A 19,363-nucleotide genomic window follows, 5' to 3' on the forward strand; every position below is an offset into this window, starting at 1 on the left:
GCACCCGGCCAGAGTCCACTTTTTTACCAAGCTGCCAGTTTGCTGTGTAGGTAGTTCCAAGGGAAGAAATGTGTCATGGCACTATTCGAGGACCACAGAGAGGAGTGGGGCTTGTCTTTCTGCCCCATCCCAAGTGGGACTTTCCTCAGGCGAGTTAGCATTCAGAGGTCTGACCATGCAAAGCAAGGCTCATTTGGCAACTTTCCTTCTTTCCTTAGATTTCTTTGAAAGGTAAGAAAAGAGATTGGCTTAAAACAAAAATGTGGGTGCCTGTGAAGTCATGCCTATTCTTATTTAACACTCCATGACCAGATTCCCTTCTTTAAAAACAATTTAAAAATGAAGCCAAGCCAGCTCCACTGTGTGGAAGGCAAGGCACATGAAGACCAGCACCCCACTCTCTCCTTGCATCAGCTGACAAGTTCTCACTGAGGGCTTTTATGTTCCATGTTCCGGGAACTGAGGGGAGACTCAAAGGAGGTTACAGAGAAACACAGACATTGTTCTTGGCCTTACAGGACTGAAGGCAGTATTGGGAGAATGGACATGCATATGTATTAAAACCAAATAACTCAAGGCAGAAAAATCTGCCAACATTTGGGGGTACTGTGTTTTAACTTTCAAATTTTATAAGGGATCAGGTAGCCTCTTAGACGAACACTGCTCCTGACTACAGTGGAGACCCACATGCTCAACACAAGTGGCCCTCTCTAGTGACTTTAATGAATGATACCTGCAGACACAGGGGTCCATATCCAGCACTCGTGAATGAATGAACAAGGATAATGGCTGTGTCAGTAGAATTAATAGTCTGGGCTGGCAAAGCCCTCATGCTTCTCACGGTAGGCACAAAGATGGGGGTTGTGTTGGGTGCGTTTTTGCCTATTTTTTTCTCCTGCACCATCAGAAGACAGATGGCCTTAGACTGCCTGTCTGCGTCTCTCCTTTTCAGGCACCTTTGGGAAGGTGGGAGGGATGGGTAAAGGTACTTAGCATGTATTCAACCCATGCAAGGCCTGGGTTAAAAGGAAAGCTAGAGTCACCACAGCATGAGGGTGAACATAAATACTTCTTCTACTGGGCGGAGCGTGCTATGCTAGCAGAAGAGAAGTAGATAATGTCCAAAGGCTCAGGGTCAGGCTCCTTGATACAGCTACACTGATGTGTGATGTGTGTTGGGTGCAGAGGGAAAAAAAACTTGCTAATGCCTTAGTAGTACCTCCTCCCTAGGTGAAAAGGTACCTGCTGCCAGATGGGCTGAGAGATACTGGATTCTTTCAAACTTTTATATAACACATCTGCTGCCAGATGAACTGAGAGATGCTGCATTCTTTCAAACTTTTGCAATAAGCAAAATAATTTTTGGAACAAATAAGGTGAAATATCTAGTTACCATGGTTCACATACTCAGAGAAAATTTGGACAACTAAGGATGCATGAGATAACTTACAAATATTTCGGAAAACATATGTCTGAGAATGTATGCCAGATATTTTACAAAGTATTAGCTAAGTCAGCAAATACACATGGCAGCAAAATATAGCCTTGTGGTATGAAAGACAAGGAAACTTCAAAAAAAAAAAAAAAAAAAAGAAATGCAGGCTGAGGATTAGGAAGAAGTGAGTGGGAAGAAGGAGTACATTAATATCTGGAGAACTCAAAATAAACACACCCAGATCCAGTCCTGGAGCCTCTAATTGAGAAGACTGGGACATGGCTCAGGCATCCGTGTTTTGAAAAGCCTGCCCTAGTTCTTCTGTGCCAACCAGCCAGGCGAGGCTGAGAGTCATTGACCTACAGTGCCTCAGTAGAATGTTGTAGCTCACTAACCCACACAGAATCCTCAGAAAGCAGCAACTTGGGGCACCTTGCAACCCTGTAGCCAAACATTTTGTTTGTACATCAAACTCTGGCTTTTCTTACAGCCCCTCATCTAGTAGAGGAGACAGATTAGAAACTTACACGTGAAACCCCTAGTCAAAGGGAAGTGATGGGAACCCAGATGTTCAACTGCCAAAAGATTTAAGGGTGGCTGTCCCCTCTCCGCACTCTGTGACTTTGGGGGCTTACCTGTTCCTCCTCTCGTACGCAAGGTCCCTGTGTGAGATGAAGAGTTCACACCTCCAAAGACGGTGAGTCCTTGGCCCCCAGCTGCGTGGAAGTTGTTGTAGTTGGGGATGGAGGTCACGCCGAAGCTGGGGTAGTGCTGAGGGGTGGGGTCTGTGCCATAGCGGTACCCGGAGCTCTGGTTCAGGCTGCCGTCCCTCTCCTCCGTCAGTTTTGTTGCTTCTTTATCCTTACATTGCACACAGCCCATTATCTAAATTCCTGCCAAAGACAAAAATGGGGGCACGTAAGCTGGGATGCTCGGTAGTTGCTGGGTTGCTCTACAGTTAACGAGGAGTAATTGACAAGGCTCACTGTTGGCTATTTCAGGCCTATGAGGGGCATGAGGAAAGGCAGTGGCTGGGGGGATGGTTAGAAGGAAGTTCAGTTCCTTGACCCCACAATCACATTTGTTCCCCATATGTTCTGGATGACAGCATCATCACAGAGCACAATGTTCACCATGCAGCAACTTTCCTCAAATGAGGCCTGTACCTCATAAAATTCTGTAACAGCATACACCTGCCTACAGACAATCCCACCATACTTACCAATTCTGCCTTTCTTTAGCCATCTAAAAAAAATATATATGCTCTGTAGAACGTGTCTATGCAACATTAGAATAAAAACTCCCATCAGGGCACAGGAAATTTAAGGAAGAGGGCACAGGAGTGTTGGATAAGCCAGAATACAACCTTCAATCAAGTCACTAGACTGCTTCACTCATGGGTACTTCATCTTCAGGCACAAAACTGGTCAATTTTAGGCACTAAGATGATGCTAAGTATCAAAACTAGGAACTATTTACTGGATGAAAACTAAAATCGGCAGAACCTAAGAGGTCAGAGTATATTTGCAGGATGTCATGATAGTCTACAGTAACGAAATCACTTAAAGCTGCTAATTAACTTTTCAAATTTCCATTAGCTTTTGACATCTTTCAAAAACATTAAAAAAAAAAATCATTCCCATGTTAAAGAGTTAGTGGTGGATTAAAAACTTGAGTTGTTGCCACCCCACCCTCCTCAAACCCACTTCTCCCAGGCTCCTCATCTTAGTAAATGGGACCGCCAGTGACCCAGTTGCTCCAGTCAGCATCCTGAGAAGCATCCTCATTTCCTCCTCCTTGTTTACGTCCCACTCTTCCTGTCTCAGCTCTCCTATTCAAACACGCCCAACTTTTCAGATCCTCAAAGACTCCATTCCCCCACCCGCTTCGGGCCTTGGAACATAGCCTTGAACACTTTTTCCTCTTCCTCTCTGATATGTGATGTATCCATGTCCTAGTTAATAAGGCACCGCTTCCTCTGCAAGGCGTTCTCTGACTGCCCTGCCCTTCCAGGCTGGGTTGTGCTTTCCCAAGTGCTCCCATGGCATCCCCATCTCCCTCCTTCTGGCACCCTTGGCACCATATTAAAACAGGGCCTACTTGTCTCCTTGCCCAATGGACTGCAAGTTCCAGGAAAGCGGGACCCTGTCTGTTTTCATCACAGCTACATTGCCAGTGCCTGGAACAATAAATAGCAACCAGATGAGTGAAGATTCTGTAGTCTATTATGTTTCTCTTTTACCCTTTCTTTATCTCTGTATCAAAGCCGATCCCTCCTGTGACTTTGAGATGGAGTCTCACTCTGTTGCCCAGGCTGGAGTGCAGTGGTGCGATCTTGGCTCACTACAACCTCTGCCTCAGTCTCACAAGTAGCTGGGATTACAGGTGCCTGCCACCACATCCAGCTAATTTTTTGTATTTTTAGTAGAGATGGGGTTTCACCATGTTGGCCAGGCTGGTCTCAAACTACTGACCTCAGGTGATCCGCCCGCCTCGGCCTCCCAAAGTGCTGGGATTATAGGCATGAACCACCGTGACAGGCCCCTCCTGTGACTTTTATCAGCAGTGTACCTTGCATTTTAAAATCTACTGATATGTGTGTGAGAAGTGAAGAAGATTCAGAAATACAAGCTGGTTAAATGGCCCCCCTTTGGACTTGCAATACCCCATCAAGCCAACAGGGGTCAGGTAGAACAGGCCAGTGGAGGTCCCTGCCAAAACCGCAAACCAGCCCATTTGGGACCAAAGAATCAAATAAGAAACACATGACATCATGTGTAATAACATTTATTCACTGGGGAGGGCACAGCTGGCACAGGATGGGAAGGGCTTGAGGCAGCGAAGGAGAAGGCATGCTTTTCTGTACTATCTTGCAAACTAATGCAGGAGATGCCACATCAGAAGAGTGCTCCCTGGGCACTCTTCTGAGCACTGCTTTTCTGATGGACTGGGTGATGGGAGCAGTATCAGACGGTTCTATAGCTCTCTCATATTACACATTTCAATAAATACTTATTGAATTGAATGTCAGTTCTTGAGAATGAAAATGTTTGGAAAAGAGACGCCTACTGCTTGAGCTGAGCTCACCAAATCTGGAACACATTTACTCCCAAATCATTTGAGATTAACTTACAGTATACCGTGTCCAACATGCTTTGTAATTTATGGTAAATGGATATGATTTTAACAAGTTTCCAATAGGAAATGCAAGCATTATTTCCAAGGCATGATGTACTAAAGGAATTTCATCATTTGTTGTTGATGTTGCTTCATCAGACTGATAACTTGCTCATATAATATTAACTCTTTCACGGTGGAAAGTTGCTCCATATTTCTGCAAATACCAGGCAGAAAACACTTCTTGTCACAGACTTTTTTTTTTTTTCCCCCCAGGAATTTCACTGATCTACTGTAATTAGAGAATGTGAGACCCGAATCACAGACTCACATCACTTACACCAGTGGTTCTCAGCTGGGGGTAACTTTACCACTCCCCTACAAGAGACATATTGGGCAATGTCTGGAGACATTTTGGGTTGTCACACTCAGAGGGGAAGGATACTCCTGACACCTACTGGGAAGAGGCCAAGAATGCTGCTAAAACTTCCTGCAATGCGCAGGACAGCCTCCTACCAACAAGAGTTACCTGGCCCCAAATGTTAATAATGTCAAGGTCAAGAAATCCTGATTTACACAAAGGAAAGAATTTACATCTACATCTTTGAAGCAGTTTAACAGCTGTTTCCCTTACACGGATGTGATTAACATGCAATCCAGCATGCTTTCTTCAGGCGAACAGGCATGTTAGGTAGAAGCAGGCAGTCTTAAAGAGTGACATGCTCTGATTTTTCTCTAGAAGCTTCTGCGCTGTGATAGAGAAACAGAACCTGGAAGTAATGAGAACGCTCATTGCAAACTACTCTTCCAACTCCAGCAAAACAAAATAAGCCCCATATCAGAACCCTGAAGAAAACAGGATCCTACATTTAACCAAACTAAGAAAAAATAATCTTTCAAAATCCACTTTAAAAAAGAAATATACTATCATAAGCAACTAGCAGCTTATCTATAATTTTATGAACAGAGAAGAAAAATCATCAGCTCCTTGAAGGCAGGAATTTTTGTTTTTTTTTTAACTGCTGCATCTTGAGTGGCCAGAACAGTGCCTGGTACAGAGTAGTCACTCAATAAATATTAGTTAAATAAATTAAAAAATAATCAAAATCATTTTGGAGAAAACAATCCTCTTTTATAGAAGAGACACCACTGTCACCACTTCATGCGTTTGACATTTTGAGTTAAGTAGTGTTTCTATACAGATCTTGCTTACTCTCTTCTCTTCAATGACACATAGGAAGAAGTGAAAATAAATCAGTAAATGCAGTTTCAAGTCATTAAAAGTTAATCACAATGAAAATACTTATGTAGGAACCTGTGGTCTTCTTCCTCCCCCGTGGGGCAGTCAGACTAACTATCTTCGTGATAGAAGAGTCAGAAGATGCTACATGAGCTGTATTCAGTGTGCCCAGGTTCCTTGCTACAAGGCAAACTTTTGATCATTCATAAAAAAATAAAAGTATCCTTTATTATGCAGAGTTATGTGCTGTGGCTTTTATGTCCAATGCTGTAGGTGCATCGTGACATAGAATGTACTGATTCACTTGCTGTAGATCTCTGGGGCACCGGGAAACACTGAATGATGCCATCGTGAATGTGGAGCCCTGGAGTTACTCTGATCAGGAAAATATCACATGCCATGAACTCATGGCTATAGTCCTCTGCAGGTTATCATGCCTAGAAAAACTGATGAAAGGCATCTTCACCAATTGGATCCCGTGCCTGTGATCAAGGTGTCTGGATTACAGCTGTGAAGCCTCTATTCTCCAATCCTTTTGCAAAGGGAGGGGCCCTGTTTCTACTATATAAATAAAACTTGATCTACTTAAAATTTCCCTAGTCCTGTGGTTCTTTTCAGATGTGCCAATAGTGTTAAGCAACCTGGGAAGAATTGCCAGACACAGGATTCAAGGAACGCCGCACCCTGCTCCCATAAGCAGGGCAGACATTATCAACAGATCACAGCCCTTTCTGCTGCCATGCTGTGGGAGCTATGCTTCTTCACATAGCCCTGTAGTGATTGACGGAAGCTGACCTAAAGGACAGATTCAATCCTTTACTAACATAGGCACAGGGTGCTTCGATCCAAGATGAGTCTGGTTGAACATACACTCCCTCCTCCTGATGTAGACAGACCAGAGTCCAGTCTACAAGATGCACATTAAACACAGACACATTCATATTTCCTCATGTGCCAATCAATAAAGCAATGCCAGTATGCCCAAGTTATAAGCTTGCAGGACGTGAGATAAGATTTCAGGTGTGTGCAGGAGCTAGGTACCAAAATGGGAAAAAGGCTGCTGGCAGTCTTCTGCACAAGCAAATTACTTTCTCTTGAGACACATACACTTGCAGGCAGAGGAGGAATGGCAGGAAGAGGAAGTGAAACCGACAACAAATAACTTTAATTTCAGCGGTGTACGCTCTTTTGTCTCAGAAGCCAACCTAGGTGGGTGTGAAGAAGTCACAGCCCGTAGGCATAATCCCTGCTTCTGACAGCCCCCAGCAGACTTTGGAGAGTGACAGGTAAAGCCACATTTGGCCCGTACTTAGAGGTGGCATGTTTCCTGGTATCATAATGGAAGTACAAGAACAAGGAAGGGAACTGAGCTAAGAACCTAGAAACCAAATGCAAGCAACTGAGATGGGGGCAGTTGAAAAAATTTAAAGCTGAATTGCAGATCAACTGCATGGTTTCACACTTTTCTAGGAAAAAAGCAAAAACTGGAAGCTTATCAAGCAAACACACTTTTTCAGTCAGCAGGAATAGCGCAGGAATAGCATTAGGAAAAGGATAAGATGTGGCAGAGACACATCTGAAATTATTTGACTTCAGGATAGAAGATTCATGGCAGAGGGCTCTTGATCCTCGTAAAATTAGAAACACCCATAAGAATCTACTTGAGGACTTTTGCTACATTCTCAGTGGAGACAGTTAATCCATTGAAAGCCTAGGAAAGCCTTCTTTAGTTTTCCTCATGTCATTACTGGGAGCAGAAGGACATTCAGAGACAGTTGAGTACCACATCAGTAGCAACGAGGTTGGGCCACAGAACCTGTCACCCAAATTTCCTAATTTCCCAGCACCTTTCAATCCTTTACAACGGGGCTTTTCTCCTTTGTAGCACACTGCATCAGATGATCCTGACACCCCATGAGAGAGTGCAGGCAGTGCTGCCTTCTGGGGACAGCCGGGACAGAAGGGCCAGGGAGGACTGGGGAGGCTGGACAGAAAGCAGGACTATGCTGGCCACTCTTGGGATCACAAGCATTTCCCAAGGTACTGAAGCAGAGAAAAAGTCACTGCTGGGTTGGCCCTCTGGAGATGTTAATACTTGAGGGCTGAACCACTTTCAGCACTGGTGCTGGGTTCAGCCAATGGCCCCAGCCCAGCTATGAAAAATAGCATGCAGGACTCTGCCAATATGGGAAAGTCCTCTCTTTGCTGCCAACTGGAGGAAGGGAGTGAAAATATGTGCCTTGCTAAATGACATTGTGGTAGGGAGAATTCTGAGCTGTCCCCCAGGACTCCTACTCCCAGTGTACATGCCCTGTAAATCCCTAGGATTTATGAATGATGGGGTAGTCACTCCATCATCGGGTTACGTTATTTGGCACAGCTGACTTTGAGAGATCATCCTGGGTGGACCTGACCTAATCAGGTGAACCTGTGAAAAGGTATGCCAGTTCCTGGAGAAGTAGATTAAAAGTGTGAGAGGCCTTCATTGAGAGGGAGATTCTCTACAGCTGCCTTTAAAGATGAAGGGGCTGTGTGGCCAGACACATGGGTGGTCACAGCTGAGAACAGCTCGGTCAAGAACCTGAATGAACCTGGAAATGGATTCCTCCCTAGTCAAGCCTTCAAACAACATAATCAGCTAACATTTGATTTCGGCTTTGCTGAGCAGAGAATCCCCTCTGTGTCTGGACTTGTGACTGACAGAAATGTGAGCTAACAGATGGATGCTGTTTTAAGCCACTAAGTTTGTAGTACTTTGTTAGGCAGCAGCAGAAAACTAATCCATGTTTTGGTGGGATGGGCACCATGGGGATGATGGCTCCAATTTCAGCAGTCATGACCAATATCCAATCAGTGTTCCCTGTAGCCTAGGTGCAGGCTGGACACTGGAAAATGCTGTCCCATTAAAATCTAGTAACAACTCTAAAACATAGGTATTACTATTTCCCCACACTTTACAAAGGAGGAAAAGACGGGTTGGGGAATTTGTCCACAGCTGTGTCAGTCATAGAGATGGGATTTGAAACCAGACAGCCTGATTCCACGGCCAAAACACAGAGTCTCTATACTAGAGCTGTTTCCTGACCATGGAATCCTGGCCAGTCCATGCAAGGGTGTGGGTGTGAGGGCTGGAGGTGTTGAGGGAAAAATCCTATAGGGAAGAACTGGTTCCACAGAGCTCAGTATCTCACACATTATGATATGGTTTGGCTCTGTGTCCCCACCCAAATCTCACCTCAAATTGTAATCCCTATAATCCCCATGTGTCAAGGGCAGGACCAGGTGGAGGTAATCGAATTATGGGGGCAGTTCCCCAATGCTGTTCTCGTGATAGTGTGTGAGTTCTCACGGGATCTGATGGTTTTATAAGTATCTGGCATTTCCCCTGCTTGCACTTACTCCGTCCTAACACCCTGTGAAGAAGGTGCCTGCTTCTCCTTTGCCTTCTGCCATAATTGTAAGTTTCCTGAGGCCTTCCCAGCAATGCAGAACTGCGAGTCAATTAAATCTCTTTGCTTTATAAATTATCCGGTCTCGGGTATTTCTTCACAGCAGTGTGAGAATGGACTAATACACATTACTAATGGAGGCACTGATTTCAGGGACTAGGCCTCACCTCCATCCCCAGTTCACATTCCATTCCCCCAAGACAGTGGATTCTGTAGAGGTGCTGGACCACACTAGGTGCAGTGAGTCACCATCTTCCTTCGTGTGGTTTGGCATCTTAATCACTATTTGGGCCAATGACACTGAAGCAGCCCTTAATTTCCTCATCTTTCCTAGTCATGGCAAGGGTATTCATAAGTACCATGAAGGAGCTGGCACTGGTTTCCTTGGTATAAAAATCAGCTTTCTTATTACACTTAAAATATGATTTGCTTTACAGGCAAAACTTTCTGGAACATATTTACTGCATAAACTGAGATACACATATAATGCCTCCACCAAGCACAAAATAACAGCTTTCTACTCTTGGTGAAGCCTGTGAGGGAGAGCCCCTCGCCAAATGCAAGTATTAAAATACTACACTATCTGAGGTGAGAAGATAGATGTAAAAGTGGGAATATACACAATGCAGACACTAGCCACATGCAATCATGGGAGAACAGAGCCTACTTAAAAATCAAACCCAAGCTTTGCTTCAGAAATAAGTGGAGTTGGACCCATTCGATCATTTATGCATGACTTTGCAAAGGCTCTCCGGAGGGAGAAGAGGATCAACCTTGTCTCATACCGCACAGCAAGGGAACTGAACTAACATAAATCACTCTTAAAATGTCATGTTACTTCAAGAATAAGCCATACTGCTGGCACCTAGAATATTTTTGTGGGTCCCCATCTCTGGCTTTTCTTGTTCAAATGGCCCCCAGGCTGAGAGGCAGCTGCTCACATCCCTGCAACAAACTTGTTCTTTCCTTTCTGCATAGCCCTCCATTTCTCGAGCCCGAAGATTCAAAAGCGCTCAATAAAAGAGAAATGGAAGCATCAGACCCCAGTGGTGAGATTTAAGACTGCAGTCAACTGAATGCTGGAACCAGTCCCAAACCTAAATGGCCAAATGAGGTTTTAACACCAAACCATGGAAAGGCTCCAAGAAAAGAGTAGGAACATTTTCTTCTTAAATTCATTTTGCTCTGGATCTCAGGGTTAAGACAAGAGTGAAATGGTGATGAAAACAAGGATATGTTTTAACCCTATCTATGCTAAAGGTTTCAGAAAGAATTAGAGCACAGGTTGTAAAGTTTTTTCAGGCTCCACCCCCTGCCCGCAAGCCTTTCTTGGACCATAGAAAAGCCCCTTGTAGTTAATATTTTTAAAATTTCATTTAAATTGAGACATAATTCATATACCATACAATTCACCCTCTTGAAGCACACAGTCCAATGGTTTTCAGTACATTTACAAAGGAGACCATTTCCATTATGTAATTCCAGAATATTTTCATTGCTCCAGAAAGAAACCCATGCCCATTAAGCAATTGCTACCCACTCCCTTCTCTCCCCAGCCCCTGGCAACCACGAATCTACTTTCTGTCTCTATGGATTTGCCTATTCTGGACATTTCATATCAACAGAGTCACACCATATGTGGCCTTTTGTGATTGGCTTCCTTTGCTTGGTATAATGTTCTCCAGGTTCATTCATGTAACATGTATTAGTACTTCATTCCTTTTTATGGCTAAAAGATATTCTACTGTATGGATATGCCAGATGTTGTTTATCTATTCATCAATTGATGGACATTTGGGTTTTTATGTTTTGGCTCTTATGAATAATACTGCAACAAACATTCATGCTCAAGTTTTTCTGTGGAGATATGTTTTCAACTCTCTTGGATTAATATTTTAATATATAAGAAATTTATACAGATAAGAGAAACCCTAAGTTTAGGTAACAGAAACATAAATTGGCAACAAAAAAAGGAAAAACAATTTGTGAAACATATGGGAGAATATTGCCTTTGGTAGTAATCAGAGAAATACAATTTAGATTAGTGAGATACTATGTATCACTTCTAAATTCACACATTAAAAAAATAAGTATACTCAATAGTGATGAAGTTTCCTTGAAATGAATATGACTCTCTTACATTGCTGATAGAAGACCAGAAATCAGCGTAAAATCATTTGTTAAACCAATTTGGCAATATAAAAAATTCTTAAAAATGGGCACACTCGGCCAGGTGTGGTGGCCTGTAATTCCAGCACTTTGGCCTGGAATTCCAGCACCTGTAATTCCAGCACTTTGGGAGGCTGAAGTGGGTGGATCACTTGAGGCCAGGAGTTCAAGACCAGCCTAGCCAACATGGTGAAACCCCAACTCTACTAAAAATACAAAAATTAGATGGGTGTGGTGGCAGGCACCTTTACAGGTGGCTGCCTTTACACCTTTACACGTTTACACCTTTACACCTTTACTCGAGTGGCTGAGGCATGAGAATTGCTTGAACCAGGAAGGCAGAGGTTTGCAGTGAGCTGAGATGGCACCACTGCACTCCAGCCTGGGTGACAGAGTGAGACTGTCTCAAAAAAAAAAAAAGGGTGGGGGGGGGGGGGGGGGGGCACATCCTTTAACCTGTAAATGTGTGCTAAAGACATGCCTTTTAAAAAAATGACGTGAAGAGGTTCTATGAAGTATTATTTATCATTTGAAAAATTAGAAAACTTGTTAGTTGTTTAGCATGAGGGCAACGGCTAAAGTAAATTGTAAGACATAGAGACAAGTTAAGCAGAAATTAAAACTTATATTTACTGAAATTATCAGCAATATGGAAAAATGTTCATGTTATATTAGGAAGGATCACATGATTGCAACTATATAACAAATGCCTAGAAAACTCTTTGGAAGGAAACATGCTGAGATTATGGTGGTGTGCAGATGATAACACTACGGGCAACTGTTCTTTCTTTGCTCTCTGTGTCTTTGTTTCTCATATTTGTCTATACCAAGAATGTACTTTTTTTATAATGAGAATAAATCACCTTTATTTTTCTATAAGAAAGTTCCCTTCAATATTATCAGTTACTGATTGAATTTGTATATAAGTTGAAACAACCACACATTGATGAAGTATACTTTGTCAACTGAAAAATTAAGAGGGAGAGAGTGACTGATTCCGAAGCCTGTTGAGAGGCAACTCCTTCTAGAAGGTGTGAAGGATGAAAGGTACCAATGGACAGTGAGCCTGCTGAGCGTGTGCTCTTAACTAATCTGTGCTGGAAAGTAAGCAGTGAGGGGCAGTGCTGGGAGCGGGTGGTGAGTGCACACCAATGAACAGCCATAGAAATCTAATTAAGGGCACGAAAAAGGCAAAGCCACATGCAGAGGACCCTGTAGGGGACAAGTGTGGAATCTGGGATAACCGAACCAAGAGTAGGGTGGCTGGATTAGTGGGGTTTTGAGAACCTTTGGGCCACACGTCCTAGGTACTTGGGGACACCCACTAAACTCAGAATGACGGTACTCACTCAAGTCTACCTTGGCACCTAACCAAGGCAATCTGATTCCTGAGGTGTCTGCAGGAGCTCTCTGTGAGTGAGGTCATGAAGACCACGCATGGGCTTGGCTCTAGGAAGGTGGAGAAGATGAAACAAAGCACTTTTGTTCTTTGGATGCCAATTGGTGGGGGAGGGAAGGGGGCCTGCCCTCACTCTTGTTGCCTTCACCGTTTCCTGTTGGGACACTCAGCTGGGCATTTTAATGCTTTGACTTTTGAGCCACGGCCCCTAGAACCTGGGGCAATCCAAGCAGGGCACAGAACAGTAGGCAACACTGGTTCATGTGACCTGAAAATTTTCAGAAACACTAGGCACAGAAGAGATGTTTCTTCCTGATGTTGATATCCAATCAAGTATCTTCCTACCTCCTTACCCTCATTCTATAAAAACAATCTGCCAGAGGAAAAAGAGAAAAGAAAAACAAAAACGTGGGCTTCTATTCATGACCAGCAAAGAGAAACAGGAAGGTCCGTGTCACATCTGGGCTACAGTGGCAAAGCCTGGCTTTCTGGGCTGCGCCTGTTTAAGGAACAGTGGTGACAGAACTGGCCGAGGGCCCAAGGGTCAGGGTGTCACCTGGCAGAGCCACAAGAAAACACATTAGCACAAAGCGGCTGTTTGAACAGGCGTCATCAATGCCCCCTCCCCAAGTACGAGGACCGCTGAGAATGAAAGCTGAGGAGGTTCACTCTCCAAGGCCAAACAAAAACCCGCCCTGCCAATCTTCCCAGTCTCTATAGAGGTTCCTCGCCAGATGATTCTGCAAATGTGGCCTCATCCTTTCAAAAAAACAGTGCATTCTTTTTCTCTTTCTTTAATTCACTAGTTCCAGTCAAGAAGATCCAATTCCTTTAAAGACACAGAAAGGACTTTGAAGAAGGAGACTTGACTTCTTTTGCCTTTGAGCTGATAGCATGGTGCTTGTGGTCTCCATGTCTCCCGTTTTCGCTGATCATTTATCTGGTTACGAAGTCACGGCCCAATCTAAATCTACCAGCCTGAGAATTTGGCTGTGAGGCCACTTGTGCTGTGTTTTTGGGGCAGAGGCTGGTGTTTGAAGAATAATATGAAGCCCAGTCTCCTGGACCCTGGGTCTTTGTGTTGGCACTTTATTCAGGCTGCCAGAAATCAGCAACAACAGCAGGGATAACTTTTGCATCCCCTGCTGTGGTGTAGAATTTCAAAGCTTCTTGCAGCTGTTTTGGTGTGAATGCAGATAAAGTAGGCAGTCAGAAAGCATACATCTATCTAATTCCACAGGCTCTATGGGGACAGAATGGCGCAGGAGGATGGGAACAAAAGAAGCAGAGAGGCAGACTCCAGCCAGCCTCCTCCTACACTTTATCTCCTGAAGGAAAGCAGGATGGTCTCTGCCTTCCCTGATGTTGGTTTCCTTACCCTGGGTGAGCCCAGGGTGGTTGAATATGTCGTGCATGTCTCAGTAAAGTTTTCACTAGAGGTCTGCATTTATGAATGCAAATTGAGTGCCAAGAGAGACACAGAGGAAATTAAAGGAGGGAGATCAGTAAGAGGAAGAGAACGTGGAACCACCAGAAGGCAGTCAGTGATGCTTTCTCCAGCAGCACATAAAAAACAGTATTTGGGATGACAAGCTGTGGCTACTCTGTGTGGGAAGAACATGTGCTACATGGGCTAGACCACTTGTGGATAACCTACTTAACACCTGATGGAAACCCAGTCAGATTTTTCTTAACAAATCCAAAAAAGGGAACACTGGTTTATATACCAGCATATATTCTACAAACACCACTGCTTGTAAAAGTTATGGTAAAGCAATTTAATAGTGACTTTTCACTTGGCCTATGGATGAGGTAGAGAATATAATGTTTTTTAAAGTGTTGTCTTGCAGAGTGATTAAACCTGAAGTTCACTCCTTAAAGATGGCACAGCAGTTAATCTTCCCTTTTTCCTAGGAGCTTGCAGGATTCTGGTATCAGGCAGGGTTACCCTGGGTCTAAACGGACACAGCCTTGCCAATCTTGCAGCCCAAATCCATGTCACCGAAAGTAAGCAAGCGGTGGAGGGTGAAGGCAGGTGAAGGCAGGTGAAGGGCGTACAGGCTGCCTGCTATCCCCTCGCTGTCCCACCAAATCCACCCCACCCTCCTCCATCATAATAGCTTTAGTGAGGCCTCTGGCTTTGTAGCTGAAGACTGCATTCTCAGACTCTCTTGCAGCTAGGTGTGGCCAGGTCACTTAATTCTAGTTAACTCGTTGTGACTGGGTATAATATATTCAACTCCTTAATCCTTCAGAAGGGAGCTGGTTGCCCTCCACTTTCCTTCCTACTTCCTGTGGGCTGGGAAGTGGGTGTGGCACTGGTGAACTGGCTTCAACAGACAGACAATGGCAACCCAACAGGGAACAGCAGGACCACAGGATGGAAGGAACCTGGGCCCCGGACAGCTTCACGGAGCACAGCTGCTCGTCTACCCTAAAGCACTGATCACTGACCCCAACACGAGAGGCATGAATATTGATCTTGTGTGGGCCACTGCTTCTTTGGTAGGAGATGGGGGAGGGCATGCAGTGGGATCTTTGTTGTAACAGGGAGTCTGCAGCAACACACGGAGAAGTGAATCTAATACAGAGGTCAAAGGGTGGCTGTGTGGGCCACGTGTCTCCCCACTCCTGAGAACCAATAAGAACTTCTGATTACTTTTGACACAAACAGTTAAACTTGAATTAAGGCAAGTTAGTAGGATAACAACAACAACAACAAATAATAATAACAATGCCTACCACTTTTTGAGAACTTATTTTCTGCTTGACCTTTTACATATGCTATCTCATTTAGTCCTCAGAGCAACCTTACAAGCATATTTTACAGTCAAGGAACCTCGGGCCCACAGAATTAGAGTAACTTTCCCAGAGTTACTCAGGCCGTGGGACCTGGACATGAATCTAGATCTAATACACTCGCATCTTCTACCTACTACACCATGCTGTTTTTTGAGAAGCATGCTCTGCTCCTAGCCATTTTCTAAGTCTGGCTTAGCATTGGTTCCCAAGTCTCTGGGACATCTTAGTCCGGAATATCGGGCTTCTGCTTTAGAGAAGGTCTGTAAGCAGTGCATTAGCCCAGAACCAGCCACAGGCTGAGTAGCCCTGTGGCACAGAGTGTGTCACTCTGAAGTTCTGGAGCCCAGTTTCCTCATCAGTGCATTAGCCCAGAACCAGGCTGCTGAGTAGCCCTGCGGTACAGAACGTGTCACTCTGAAGTTCTGAAGTCCAGTTTCCTCATCAGTGGAGCAAGGTGAGCTTCCAAGTCAGGCGCGGTGGCTCATGCCTATAATCCCAGCACTTTGGGAGGCTGAGGTGGGCGGAACACTTGAAGCCAGGAATTGGAGACCAGCCTGGGCAACATGGAGAAACCCCATCTCTACAAAAACACAAACATTAGCCAGGCATGGTGGTATGCACCTGTAGTCTCAGTTACTTGGGGGGCTGGGGTGGGAGGATCACTTGAGCCCAGGATACTGAAGTTGCAATGAGCCATGTTCGTGCTACTACACTCCAGCCTGGGTGACAAAGCGAGACCCTGTCTCAAAAAAAAAAAAAAAAAAAAAGTGAGCTTCAACAGGGAGGCCTCCAGGGTTCACACCAATGCTGAGGGAACCCAAAGACCTTTTGCACACATTGAGCAGAACCACTGAGTCCACAGACAGACAGGCAGCTCTTGGCCCTTAGTTGAACCTCAGGAATTATGAGGACTCATGGAATGACCTGACCAAGTGCTCAGGTTTGGCTCTAAATGCTCAGATACCCCCTGCTGTGCCACAGCCTTGAGCAGGGCACATTATGAGAGTTTTAATGATGTGAGAAGAGCTAGGCGTTGCTGTGTCCTACAGTTTTTATTTAATTTTTTGCCCTATGGTTTAAAGTTCTCTTTCTTACTACAGTTTTCAGAAGACCTATGTCCTCCACTTTCGTTTGTTGCTAAAATGAAGAACAACTTATGATCCGGCTCAACCAACTCTGGCATTCATGACATGCTGTGGTCTTGACCCTCCTCCCTCATCACAGGGAGGCTCCACTTCTCTCTGGCTCTACCCTACAGGGTTGCTACGTACAGCTGTTCTCCTTCTGAGCTGCTGGAGATGAAGTTAGAAGAAAACAATAACGAGTAAAGAAACACCCCCCCAACCCCAAACAAAAGTTACCCCGAAATCACCATAGTAACAAATCACCAGTTTTCAACTGTTTCATTTCCTTTGCATTTTTGTTTCTCTGCACATATCCTTTTATTTATATTCAGCCCCAGCTCTAGCCTTTATTCAACAAACATATTTTGATCCCCTTTATGTGACAGGGCACTGTGCTAAGGGCTGTGGGTATAACGTCAAGTACACATGGCCTCTGTCCTCAGGGAGCTAATATTTACTTAAGAGGGAGACAGACAAGTAAATCAAGGGACTCAGGCTGGAGAGGGGACACAGAGGGAGTTCTAATTCATCCAGGTTAGCAATTGTGAAAGTGACTGGACATTAGCCCAGGCAGGGAGGAGATAGGCACTGCAGGCAAGGGAACAGCATATCTGAGGGCACAGAGGTGTGGAACAGCATGATGCCCTCAAAGAACCATAAGTGTTCTTATGGCTTATTTGATTTATGGCCATATTTATGGAGCACTCAAATATGTGCCAAGCATATTTCAAGGCTCTGGATGCTAACGCTGAAGAAGACAGGCTCCCTGCTCAAAAGGAGCTTATAGTTTAATGGGATTGAAATGTGTGGCTGGGTAAGTGGCTGAGCTTGAGAAGCAGTCTGAAGCCAGATCTTAAACAACTATGAGTCCATTCTACTGAGCCCTCACTATGGTGCCTAAAGCTCTGCTAGATGCAATATGCAAATGATCTTTGATTCATCAACATCCTGTGCTGCATATTACCATCATCATCAATGAAGGGAGGTAAAGTTATTTGCCTAAGGCCTCACTGCTAGGTTTAACTGCATTTTAACCCAGATCTGGCTAAATCTGAGACCTATAAGCAAAAGCGTTTGCACATTATCCAACTGATACTTATCCAGTATCAAGCAGGAGTGAAACTGGGTCTTGATAGATACACACTGAAACTGGGGAGAAAAGAGAAGCATGGGGGGTGCCAGATCAAGAGGCCAAGGGTAGAAAAGAGACTGCATGCAGGTGGCTGGACAGGGAGGTATCTAAGTAAGATATGACTTCCTAAGTGGACCAATGACTATATCCATTCTAGCTACCTGTCTATGCATAATTCATACCTCACAAATTATCCCCAACTGTGGCAAAGCTGTAGCTTTTGCTACATGTGAGAATAAAGATCTGAAACATGGCTACAGAGGTGATTTACTATAGAACTATATAAGTGACATTATCTGAGAGCCCTGGCACACAAACTCTTCATATCTTTTGGGGCTGGTAGGAGTGAGAAACAGGCTCGCACAGTTGTGTAAGTGGCTGCCTAAACATGATGAGGACAGGTAACACCACAGATAGACATCTGCAATGCAGGTCATCAGAAGAAAGACAGGAGTGCCCACTGAAAAGGGCATGTAACAAGTAGAATCCAACAACAGACTGATGTCACAAGAGGATCCTGAAGGAGTGGCTAGGGTTAGAGGTATAGATGAATGTGAGGTCACAGGGGATCACCACTGTTCTCCTCCAGCTGTGGAGGGGTTTGCTCTGTCAAGTCAAATAGGAACGTCTTTATCATGATGCAGAAGTGGCAGTTACACTTCAGTTTTGCATAAAAAATGTAATATTAACACATTCTTTGGGTTAGAAGGCAGCTTATTTTTTCAGCAATGACAGCTCTACTCACATATACAGGCTTAGAACAGTCAGAGGATGGAAATTCTTGCTCATCCACAAGCAAGAGTCATCAATCGGCAGCTCTGACAGAAGCACTTTGTCCCAGCACTAAGCAGAACTGGCCTGTCCCTGAGAGCTCATGTTGAGTTCCGATGGAGCTGCCTTAGAAGATTCCAGGTAATGATGGCCCAAGGGTGGCTTCATGCTCTGCCCCAGTTCTGGCTCAATACAACCCAAACTGACCCAGCAAGTAGTGATGGTACACACATGGAATAAGCCCAGGCAACAGCTCTGCCATAATTCTTTGTGACAAATGCTGACCGGACATGCTGATTTCCATCCCAAGTGAAACAAAATGGTCCTGTGTATAACCAGCCTACACACTCTGAGTGTTCATCATTCCACCAGGTTTCTTCTTTAATCTGGATGCACTAAATGCACTCCCCTCTAAGTCCCTTCATCATTTTCTAGCCATCTTGCTTCTCTCTTAAGACTTGTATTTTCTATACAGGTTCACTGCTAAAATAAAAATACTGCTAACAATTAGTGGATCTGCATAACTCTTACAGAAGAGACTGATTATTTATACCATTTCTACTTTTCCAAACCCACTAAACTGCTCCCTGACTTTGTTTTTCTTAACTATCTCAACTGTTTGAAATCTGTTTCTGTTCTAACATGGTTGCTGGTTAATCATCCATTCTTTTCACTATTTCTTTTGTGCCTCAAACACTTGATTCTTTAAAATAATGGTGTGGATA

At 44.3% G+C, this 19,363-nt stretch overlaps 1 protein-coding gene across 4 annotated transcripts in view; it reads right to left on the reverse strand.

Moving 5' to 3' along the window:
• FYN (FYN proto-oncogene, Src family tyrosine kinase) overlaps positions 1-19,363 on the reverse strand; it is a 211,045-nt gene that overhangs the window by 55,584 nt on the left and 136,098 nt on the right. For all 4 annotated transcript variants that reach the window (XM_032156956.2, XM_032156942.2, XM_058435491.1 and 1 more), the window contains one exon: positions 2,071-2,328. In XM_032156956.2, the coding sequence (XP_032012847.1) occupies positions 2,071-2,317 (247 nt within the window). In that variant the 5' untranslated portion in view covers positions 2,318-2,328. The remainder of the gene's footprint in view (positions 1-2,070; positions 2,329-19,363) is intronic.

Source organism: Hylobates moloch, unplaced genomic scaffold, assembly GCF_009828535.3.
Source record: "Hylobates moloch isolate HMO894 unplaced genomic scaffold, HMol_V3 SCAFFOLD_2, whole genome shotgun sequence".
NCBI lineage: Eukaryota > Metazoa > Chordata > Mammalia > Primates > Hylobatidae > Hylobates > Hylobates moloch.